A 10298-nucleotide genomic window follows, 5' to 3' on the forward strand; every position below is an offset into this window, starting at 1 on the left:
GGATGGGTCACTGCCCTGTGCCAGGACTTAGCGTGCCAGGCTCCCCGCCTTGCCCCGTCGCTGGCCCCCACCGGAGGGTGACCACACCCAGGCCAGCCACAGGAACTTGTCTGACCAGTCCTGGGAGCAGACTGCCAAGAAGGTGGGCAGAGGTGAGGAGGGGCCATTTGCTTCCACCCAGCGGGGCTGTGAGTGGTCCTGGGGTCCTGCCCACCCGTCCCAACCCTTCTTGGTCCCTCAACTCTGCTCTGCCTGCAGTCTGGTGTGGACACACTGATCACACCTCCCGGAACCTGGGCCTCCCGGGGTGGCCTGGAGGCTGCAGACGGGCAGAGCAGCCAGGAGCTGCCCACCAAGGAGGCATCTGGCGCTGTCTGGGGTCCCCAGCTGGGAGCGGGGATCCCCAGACACGGAGCTGGTGCGCCACCTGGAGTCCATGTGGACTGGTGCAGCCCTCTGCCGTCCAGCGGCACCAAGGTGAGGCTGAGAAGCCACACAGATCCACAGACAAGCACAGTGGCAAAGTCTGCAGAAGGCTCTGAGCCAGCAGGGAACCCTGGCAGGCTTCCTAGAGGAGGAGATGTGAGCAAAGGCCAAGGCAGGAAAACATTCCAGTATGGAGGGGAGGTTAAGGGAAGGAGAGGGTAAGGGTGAGGGAGCGGAAAACATTCCAGTATGGAGGGGAGGTTAAGGGAAGGAGAGGGTAAGGGTGAGGGAGCGGAGGGAAGGGGAGGGGAGGGGGAGGGTAAAGAAAGGGGAGAGTAAAGGGGGGGGAGGGGAGAGGTGAGGAAAGTTTTGAGTGTGGGGAAGGGTGTAAGGGTGGGGAGAAGTCCTAAGAGTAGGAGAATGGACCCCAAGGCCAGCCTGGATGAGGTGTTAGCAGAAGCTGGCTGGGTCTGGACAGGAGGGTGTGGGCAGGGGGCGGGGGGCACCTTATCTCTTGCAAGTGGGTGGTGCCGTTAGATCTAGTTTCAAGGCTTTGTGGCTGAAACGGGAACCCACGCCCGCTGCAGCTGGCCACCTGCCTGTCTCCTGACTCCCGTGCAAGGCCAGTAATGCAACCCAGGAGGGAGCCGCAGGGCGCCCTGGGTCCCCCACCCCCTTCTCCTGCCACCCTGTGGCTGTGCATAGCCGCCCAGCAGAGCCCATGCAGGTAAGAGGCCTGGGCTCAGGTCGGCCAGGAGGGTGGGGGCCTGGGGCTGGGCCAGGGGGGTCCTGCGGGAACAGGAGGCTGCCCGGCTGGCGCCCACATGAACCAGAGGTGTGCAGACCCTGGTGTCTACCTGTGCCCCGGTGCCACGTGCCCTCCCAGGTCTGCACACACCAGCCCCACAGACCCAGCGCCTGACCTCTGGGGTGGGCTCCTGGGGCCAGCACCCCATCCAGGCGGAAGGTCCTCGAGGCAGGCTGTCCACTGCTGGCTTCCCTCTGGCAGGATGCTGCAGCCGGAGGGCCCCCAGGCCTCGGAGGAGAGGGGCCCCCGGAGGAGAGGAAAGACTGCATCATCTGCTGCTCGGCCTATGACCTCTCCGGGCACCTGCCCCGCCGCCTCTACTGCGGACACACCTTCTGCCAGGCATGTGTGCGGCGGCTGGACACACCGGCGCCCGAGCAACGCTGGATCCCCTGTCCGCAGTGCCGCCAGAGCACGCCCACGCCTCGTGGAGGGGTGGCCATGCTAGACCTGGACCTGGCTGCTTTCCTGGCGGTCAAGGCTGAGCGGGAGCCGGCAAGACTAGAACCCCTGCCCCTCACCTCCCTCAAAGGCAGCGCCATCACTCAGCAGCCAGCTGGGCTGTGCCCAGCCCTGGACCCCCAGCCCCACTTCCCCCAGCCCAGATACTGCTGCTGGGGCTGTGGCAGCCTCTGCTGCCCACCCCCAGGCAGCCCCGAGGTCTGAACTCTGGCCATTCCCACCCCTGCAGGGGAAATGCCTGCCTTGGAACCCCTGACCACGCACCATCATGGGTTCAGCCCACTCAGAACAACCTGGCAGTAGCGTCCTATACGCAGCTTCGTGTGGCCCAGCAGGGTGATGTCATCCCAGCCGTGAACATCCCAGGCCACAGCCTAAGGTTGGGGGCTGGGAGGCTCCGCAGGAGGCTGGTGACCTCCCACCTGTCCTGGCCACAATTACCAGACCCCAGACTAGCCCGACCGCATGTGCCTGGTGAGGACACTGCTGTCTGAGTGGGTGGCAAGCCCGGCTTGGGCCTAGACGCAGTGTGAAGGATGGCTCCCAAGAGGGTGTGAAGGCCAGTCCCGGGGCCTGGGCTGCAGGCTGGAGGGGCAGGGCCGGTCCGGCTGTGCCTGGCGGTTTGCCCAGAGCAGGTCTCCCCTCTCCCACAGATGTCCCCGGGGTGTACCAGGAGGGTGGCAAGACCACCTCCTTCCTCCCTGCCCTGCATGGCAGCCCTGTGAATTCACCCACTCAACAAAGCTCATGGCGCTCCCACTGTGTGTCGGGTGCGGTTCTGGGAGGGTCTCGTGCAGGCACGAAGCCATACGGGCATTGAAGAAGATGCCTCGGCAGGACCTGCCTGAGGCCAACAGAGGGCTGGGGCCTGCTTGAGGTCTCACAGCCCAGTTGGTCTCATCCTTGGCTGAACCTTTCCTGGCTCCGAGCAGCCACCACACAGACCCTTTTGAGGGGCTGGGGCTGGGGCTGGGGCCAGAGACTGTGGACAGCAGTGACCACCAAGTCAGTGCTGCAACACCCCCACGCCCACTGGAACGAGCTGTCACTCAGGAGCCCCAGGGAAGGACTGCTGCCCCCCACCCCCAGAGCAAGGGCGCAGGAGGGAGACGGAAGAGAATTTGCTGAGCGGACACTCAGAAGCTTCTACCTTCTCCAGGGCAAAGTCCCCATGCACACAGCGGGGGGCTGGGCAGCAAGCAGAGCAGGGCACCAGCAGCCCCTGGGCAGGGTGAGCCTCTGGGGGAGCTGCCCCACACCCCAGGGCAGGAAGAGGCCCAGTCCTCCTAGGGGATACCCCACAGGCGGTGGGGCCGGCTGGGACTCTGCTGGGGAGAGCTGTGCGCTGGGCCAGGCAGTGGGTGGGGAAGGTGGCCTGGGGAGCTCTGTCCTCCCCTCTGCAGATGGAGGCTGCCGGCCGCCGTCGCTGGCTATACCAGGGCCAAGCCCGCTAGCAGCCTGCTGGGCCCAACCCCGCCCTGAACCCGGATCTGAACCCTCTGACCTCGGGCTGGGTGCCCTCCCCGGCTACATGAAAAAACCCGTCCTCCCCCACCACCTGGTGCAAAGGGCTTCCCTCCCCTGCTCTGCCGGGGGCAGGGATGACCCTGAGAAGGTCTGGGGAGCCCTGAGGTGCATGGAAGTGGGGGACTGGCGTCTCTCGACTCCCGGGCAGCCCCAGCCATGCTCTAGCATCCTGCCTGGCTGGGTGGAGTGTGTCTCTTGGGTCACACGGATGCCTGCTGAGGATGCCCAGTACCGAGGGCCAGTGCCCCCCGCCCCACAGTGCCCTCGGCCTGATTCAGAGCCCACCCCTGGGAGAAGCCCCACTCCGGGAGGGTTGGGCTGGGGCTTGGAGGTCCTAGCCACAGAGTGACAGGATGGGGACAAGGCCTAGGGGCCTTGGGGCCAGGAGGGTACCCCCGTGAGGGCCTGGACTCCTGGGTAAACATTAATGGGCTCAGTACCCAGCAGGTCATGTGCGCGATCAGGGGATCTTTGACCCGCAACTGCTCCCGCCCCGTGTCTCCTCCCTGCAGGTGCCCCCTCACCACCCACACAGGTAGGAGCTCCTAGGACCAGGCTGAGGCCCAGGGACAGTGAGGCTGAGGCTGAGTGGCCTCCAGGCCCAGGGCTTGGGCCCAATCCTGAGCCTCCAGGACCCAAGGGCAAGAGACGCCAGGGTTGGGCAGCAGGAGGGAGGGTGAGGCAGAGGATGCCTGGACCTGAGCCCAGGGCACTAGGTGGAGGGGTCCAGGTGGGGGGCCCCAGGGGTGGGGTGACCAGGCCCAGGAGGCTAAGGCAGCAGCTTTGGGGCCAGGAGCCTTGAGGTGGTGTGAGGACCCCACCTGCTCCCCATCACCAGGGTGTGGGGCCCTTATCAAGCCGAGACGTCACTGTTTAGTATCAAATGCCAAAGTCTAAGTCGGGACCATCCACAGTGTCCCCAGTGACACCTGATAGGGGAGGTCCCCAGGTTCCCCAGCTCATGGCCTGAGCCCCGGCACCCTGCACCCTCGGCACTAGCCAGGCCTTCCAGTCAGGACCAGCAAGGGAGCCGGGGAGCCGGAGCCCCCTCGAGTCTACCCCTGAAACTGGACTGGGCTCGCCTGACAACTGCCTGAGGTCATTGTAGCCATCCCCCTGTGGATGGAGAAAGGGGGATGGTCACTGAGGCCTGCAGGGGGTAGGGAGGGAGGGTGGCGGCCAAGGGCTCAATTCAGGGGACCCAGGGGTGTGAATCCAGCTTGTGAGGACAGGGCCGGGGCAGGAGGAAATGTCTCTGACACGTGCGTCCCCCCCAGCAGATCCAGACCTGGGCCTGGGTCTGTCCCTGCCCGAAATCCATGCCGAGTTCCCTTCCGGGCAGCCAGGTCCCCCACCCCACTCTGGACGCGGTTGACCTAGTGGAAAGGACTCTGAGGAATGAAGGTACCAGTGGCCCCCGTGCCCCAGGCCTTAACCAGTCTGACCACCCACCCCCCCAGGCACTGGGCAGAGACAGGCCAGGTTTCCTGCGGGGGCCTCCCGGGGAACCCACAGGGCTCATGACGCCTCCACTCAGGTCCAGCCCAGCTGGAGCCCCGTCTTCCCCGTTCCATTTCTGTCCCTCACTCCAGGCCTCTTACGCCTCAGCCCCTCCTCTGGCCTGTGCCCTTGTGCCCCCAGTTGGAGGGAGGTGGTCCCGGAAACAGCCGTACTCAATTCTATCTCCGCAGGGACCCCTGGGAGCAGTTCTGCTCCAGTCTTGGAGGAGGGGGACACAGACCCCTGGACCCTCCCTCAGCTGAAGGACACAAGCCAGCCCTGGAAAGGTGGGTCTGGAGGTTCTGGGGGTGGCAGGCTGGCAGGCCTCTGTCCCCCACGGGACTGGGGAGACAGAGCAGGGTGGGGCCCAAACAGGCTGTGCGTGGGGAACTCCGCTATGCAGGCCCCCTCTGGGGAGACACGTGTCGCTCAACCGGGCGTCTGTGCTGTCCTGGGGCAGACTGGCCACCTCTGCCCATCCGTCCCTCCCCGCCTGCTCCTTCGAGGGAGGGTCCCAAGGGCTTCCGGCTTGGAAAGGCAGGGACCCAGGCCCTGCCCTGGGGGTTACAGAAGAGGAGGAAATGGGACCCAGCCCTGTTGGAGACGGAGGAGAGAGAGGGCAGAGGATGAGGGGCCTGGGAGGGAGACCTGTCAGGGTGGAGGGCCGGCCAGGGACAGCCTGCCCTGTGTCCTCAGAGCTCCGCGTGGCCGGCAAGCTGCGCCGCGTGGCCGGCAGCGTCCTCAAGGCCTGCGGGCTCCTCGGCAGCCTGTACTTCTTCATCTGCTCTCTGGACGTCCTCAGCTCCGCCTTCCAGCTGCTGGGCAGTGAGTGACGGGATGGGTGCCCAGGGCGGGGCGGGCAGCCAGCCCTCCGCAGCTTCAGCGCACCTCTCTTGCCGGTGTAGGCAAAGTGGCCGGAGACATCTTCAAGGACAACGTGGTGCTGTCCAACCCTGTGGCTGGACTGGTCATTGGCGTGCTGGTCACAGCCCTGGTGCAGAGTTCCAGCACGTCCTCCTCCATCGTGGTCAGCATGGTGGCTGCTAAGCGTGCGTGCACACTCCCTCCCTGGGTGGTGGCGGGGGCAGGGTGGGCCACAGGCTGACTCAGCCCCCCCACCGGCAGTGCTGACTGTCCGGGCGTCTGTGCCCATCATCATGGGTGTCAACGTAGGCACATCCATCACCAGCACCCTGGTCTCAATGGCGCAGTCAGGGGACCGGGATGAATTTCAGAGGTGAGTTGTGGGTGGAAGGGCTGGGCTGGAGCGGGGCTGCAGTGGCAGCCCCAGCCCAGGCCCCCCCACCTGACCCCGCCTACTATCTGCGGCCACAGGGCTTTCAGTGGCTCGGCGGTGCACGGGATCTTCAACTGGCTCACGGTGCTGGTCCTGCTGCCACTGGAGAGCGCCACGGCCCTGCTGGAGAGGCTGAGCGAGCTGGCCCTGGGTGCCGCCAGCCTGACGCCTGGGGCGCAGGCGCCCGACATCCTCAAGGTGCTGACGCAGCCGCTCACACACCTCATCGTGCAAGTGAGGACGGCCGCCCCCGCCCAGAGGGCCTGAGCAGGCTGGATGGGAGGAGGGGAGGCCCGCCCTGCCCTGATGGAGGGTCAGCGGAGGGTCTGGGCCCTGTCCTGGGACACGGGAGGAGAGGGCAGCAGTGGGCAGGGCTGGGCTGGACCCTGCGGGCGCCGGAGCCCCGGGTGAGTCCTGAGGGAGGGTGCAGCACACCGTCACGACCCCTCTGGCCCCCAGTTGGACTCCGACATGATCATGAGCAGTGCCACAGGCAACGCCACCAACAGCAGTCTCATTAAGCACTGGTGCGGCACCACGGGGCAGCCGGTGAGGCACCCAACCCCAGGCCCTCACTGACCCCCAACCTCCCACCCGCTGAGTCATCCCGCCCCACCCACCCTCACCTTGAGCCCTCTGACCTCTGTCTGCCCACTGAGCCTGTCCTGAGTCCTCCCTGCCCTCCCCAGACCCACGAGAACAGCAGCGACTGTGGAGCCTTCAGCCCGTGCACAGAGAGGAACAGCACAGCCCCGGCGGACAGGCTTCCCTGTGAGGCCCGGCCCACCCCAGGCCCCCCACACCCCCCACACCCCCCACACCCCCCCTCACCTGCCCCTACATGAAGAAGAACAGCACAGCCCCAGTGGACAGGCTGCCCTGTGAGGCCCACCCACCCCGGACAGCCCCCCAGGCTCCCCCTCACCTGCCCCTGCCCTGTCCCCAGGCCGCCACCTGTTTGCGGGCACGGAGCTCACGGACCTGGCCGTGGGCTGCATCCTGCTGGCCGGCTCCCTGCTGGTGCTCTGTGGCTGCCTGGTCCTCATAGTCAAGCTGCTCAACTCTGTGCTGCGCGGCCGCGTGGCCCAGGCCGTGAGGACGGTCATTAATGCGGGTGAGGGCGTGGGAGGAGGTGCGGTGGCCAGGGCTGACCCGGCATCCCCCACAGGCTTCCCCTTCCCGCCGGGCTGGCTCGGCGGCTACCTGGCCCTCCTCGCGGGCGCTGGCCAGGGCTGACCCGGCATCCCCCACAGACTTCCCCTTCCCGCTGGGCTGGCTCGGCGGCTACCTGGCCCTCCTCGCGGGCGCCGGCCTGACCTTCGCACTGCAGAGTAGCAGCGTCTTCACAGCGGCCGTCGTGCCCCTCATGGGTGAGCAGGCAGGACAGAGGCCTCGGGAACGGGGGCTCGGGCTGGGGCCCTGTGGTGACCCCCAGTTCCCCCAGGGGTCGGGGTGATCAGTCTGGACCGGGCGTACCCCCTCTTACTGGGCTCCAACATCGGCACCACTACCACTGCCCTGCTGGCTGCCCTGGCCAGCCCCGCAGACAGGATGCTCAGCGCCCTGCAGGTACTGTCCACCCTGCCCCGCTGCCAGAACTGGCCAGCTTCCTCTCAGCCCCACGGACAGGCGTGTGTCACCAGCCCCAGGGCCCCAGGCTGGCTGTGCCCCCGCCTTCCCAGACCCCTTCCCTGGCCGCCAGCCTCGGCCCTGCTGCTCTGCCTCCTTGGACCCCACAGGTCCTGCACACATTTCACACCCGCCCTGCGTCTCCTCCCTTGAGACCTCCTCATTTCCACATTTTCTCAGCTCTTTGCTGTGTCCCTGGGGCCCTGCCCCCAGAGTCTCAGGGGTCTCTAAGCCCCTCTATTCCAGCACCCTCAGATGCTCTCCCCCAACCCCTGCTCCCTCAAGGAGCAGCCACTCACCTCCAGCAGATCCCCATCTGGACGACCCTCCCAGCCCCCATTCCGCATCTGCAAAGGCCGAGTCCCACCGGTGCTGGGCCCTGCCCTGCCGTTGCCAGGGCTGTGATTCTGCCTCCAGGACACTTCCCCCAGTCTGAGCCCCCAGCTCTGTGCCCCAACCCCAGTCTCATTTAGTCCAGCTGGTTCTCCCTCTAAAACAGCCCGTCTGCGGCCTGCTGCCCAGAGGCCCAACAGGTTCAGCTCCCGAAACTCCGGGTCATGCCGCGCTGCCACTGACAGGAAGAGACAAGTGCGGCACCCCCTGGAACCCACCCTCGTTCTTGCCTCTGCCCTGTCTCTATCCACTTAGACCCTCCCAGTGCAGGGTCCTGCTCCACCCCCTGCAGGAAGCTCTCCAGCCTGCACCTGCGTGTGGACTCCTCCAAGTCCGGCAGCCCCTGGAGGGGCCGTGTGTTCTCCCCTCCTGCGGCCCTGTGCCTCCTCCCTGCAGGGCCTGGGCTGTGCAGGCTCAGCACACTGGGCACTGAGGAGATGGGGTCTCTTGGCAGGAGGCACAGGCAGAGCCAGGTCGGAGGGTGCTTCCCCCGCAGGTCCCCCTTGAGGGCAGCAGTGATGCAGTCAGCGCCCGGGGGTGCTGGGCTGGACTGCAGCTCCCAGGAGTGTGCGGGAGGCGTGCTGGGGAACGTGTCCACATCTGGCCACAGCCTGCCCCCCAGGCGGCCATCTCAGTCGTGGAGCAGGATGAACTTCAGACTTGGCGCTCCTTCTGTAGGGTGGAGGAGGGCGGGGGTCCTAGGCCTCTGGTGACCCCACCTCGTTGGGCCCAGGCCCCTGACAGACCCCTCGCCTCCAGGTCGCCCTCATACACTTCTTCTTCAACCTGGCCGGCATCCTGCTGTGGTACCTGGTGCCTGCGCTGCGGCTGCCCATCCCGCTGGCCAGGCACTTCGGGGTGGTGACCGCCCGTTACCGCTGGGTGGCCGGGGTCTACCTGCTGCTCGGATTCCTGCTGCTGCCCCTGGCGGCCTTCGGGCTCTCCCTGGCAGGGGGCACAGTGCTGGCCGCCGTCGGGGGTCCCCTGGTGGGGCTGGTGCTCCTCGTCATCCTGGTTACTGTCCTGCAGTGGCACCGGCCAGCCTGGTTGCCTGTCCGCCTGCGCTCCTGGGCCTGGCTACCCCTCTGGCTCCACTCTCTGGAGCCCTGGGACCGCCTGGTGACCCGCTGCTGCCCTTGCAACGTCTGCAGCCCCCCGAAGGCCACCACCAAAGAGGCCCACTGCTACGAGAACCCTGAGATCTTGGCCTCCCAGCAGTTGTGAGGGGTGGTTGCTGCGCAGACCACCCCACCCCACCCCACCCTGGCTAGGAGGGCTCTGGAGGGCCCTGAGGGGGGGGGGGGCCCGCGGCAGCTGACCTCCGGTCACCTGCTTCCCCTTCTGTGCAAATAAACCAGGCTGTTATCTGGGGTGGTGGTCTTCACTCCCCTAGACAGGGGCCGCCTGGGCAGGTGGGGGAAGCGGCCCGATGCTGCCTCCTGGTGGACACTCCGGGGCTTGGGGCTCAGGCACAGGAGCCCGCCCACCCCCGGGTGTGTTTCTCACGGCTGCCGCTGGGGACAGAAGCTCCCAAAGAATGGCAGGCCTGGGGGGCGGGGACTTCCCACAGTGGGAGCTGGGGCCCCTCCTGGGGGCACAGGGGAGAGCCCAGCCAGCAGGGAGCAGGGCCGGTGGCGCAGGGTGTGGGGGACCCCGGAGCCCCTCTGCCCCGGCGGATGTCATGGTTGGGGTGGGGACTGGAGTCCCATCAGGTGCGTGGGGTGTGAGAAGGGACCCCGACGGCTTGGAGGGCCAGATGGTCCCAGAGGCACCCCCTGCCCTTCTGCCCTCTGTGTCTCTCAGCCGGTCCTGGGCTGGGCCCCTCGGGGACGCTTCTCTGCAGGGCTGGGCCACGGCAGGTGCTCAGCTCCCAGAACCCACCAGGAAGCCGGTCTCGCCCGCCAGGCTGGGGCACACTGAGGCCTCACGCTGCCACGGAGAATGAGACCCTGTCCCGGGAAGGCCTGTCCATGGGGTGGGCCCAGGAGGGTGGACAGCGCCCACGGGGAGGACTTGGGGGCCAGGGGGCCCTCTCTCTGCTGTGTGGTCAGCTTTCCACACGGGAAGGCTTGTCTGCCAGCCAATGGGTAACTGGACACCTATGAAGTTGAGGGAGGGGGAGTTCCTGCCACCTCTAGCCCACAGCTGCCCACAGCCCTAACCCAACCCCCACTCTCGCCAATGGAAGAAAGCCTTGGGTTACCACGGAACTGGAGCATTCATTCGGGCACACAGAGACAGGTGGGTGAGGGGCCG

The 10298-nt window shown here is 66.8% G+C and overlaps 2 protein-coding genes across 5 annotated transcripts; both read left to right on the forward strand.

The window, feature by feature from the left end:
• The first annotated feature begins 223 nt into the window (after positions 1 to 223).
• On the forward strand, positions 224 to 2455 carry RNF224 (ring finger protein 224). Its single transcript, XM_054502437.1, has 3 exons — positions 224 to 598; positions 964 to 1153; positions 1436 to 2455. The coding sequence occupies exons 2-3, from the start codon at positions 1148 to 1150 to the stop codon at positions 1898 to 1900; spliced, it is 471 nt and encodes a 156-aa protein (XP_054358412.1). The 5' UTR covers positions 224 to 598; positions 964 to 1147; the 3' UTR covers positions 1901 to 2455.
• A 51-nt stretch (positions 2456 to 2506) lies between these two features.
• SLC34A3 (solute carrier family 34 member 3) lies at positions 2507 to 9413 on the forward strand. Of its 4 annotated transcripts, none has more exons than XM_054502438.2 (13): positions 2507 to 2927; positions 4504 to 4627; positions 4915 to 5010; positions 5420 to 5548; positions 5629 to 5772; positions 5849 to 5960; positions 6059 to 6254; positions 6480 to 6569; positions 6710 to 6791; positions 6967 to 7134; positions 7274 to 7390; positions 7465 to 7589; positions 8802 to 9412. In XM_054502438.2, the coding sequence occupies exons 1-13, from the start codon at positions 2868 to 2870 to the stop codon at positions 9264 to 9266; spliced, it is 1908 nt and encodes a 635-aa protein (XP_054358413.1). In that variant the 5' UTR covers positions 2507 to 2867; the 3' UTR covers positions 9267 to 9412. The 4 variants fall into 4 exon arrangements, with proteins under 4 accessions (XP_054358413.1, XP_054358414.1, XP_054358416.1 ...); XM_054502439.1 differs by lacking the exon at positions 2507 to 2927 and adding an exon at positions 3720 to 3758 and having other exon boundaries at positions 8802 to 9413; XM_054502441.1 differs by lacking the exon at positions 2507 to 2927 and adding an exon at positions 3753 to 3899 and having other exon boundaries at positions 8802 to 9413.
• Positions 9414 to 10298: the final 885 nt, after the last annotated feature.

This window comes from Pongo pygmaeus, chromosome 13 (genome assembly GCF_028885625.2).
Source record: "Pongo pygmaeus isolate AG05252 chromosome 13, NHGRI_mPonPyg2-v2.0_pri, whole genome shotgun sequence".
In the NCBI taxonomy this organism is placed as follows: Eukaryota; Metazoa; Chordata; class Mammalia; order Primates; family Hominidae; genus Pongo; species Pongo pygmaeus.

What these genes read in the sequence shown, in the direction of transcription:
- SLC34A3 (XM_054502438.2), top strand. Translation starts at nt 2,868, where the DNA reads ATGCACACAGCGGGGGGCTGGGCAGCAAGCAGAGCAGGGCACCAGCAG. An exon ending in GAGGACGGTCATTAATGCGG is followed by an intron (nt 7,135 to 7,273) that starts GTGAGGGCGTGG and finishes CATCCCCCACAG; the next exon opens with ACTTCCCCTTCCCGCTGGGC. An exon ending in GGATGCTCAGCGCCCTGCAG is followed by an intron (nt 7,590 to 8,801) that starts GTACTGTCCACC and finishes CCTCGCCTCCAG; the next exon opens with GTCGCCCTCATACACTTCTT.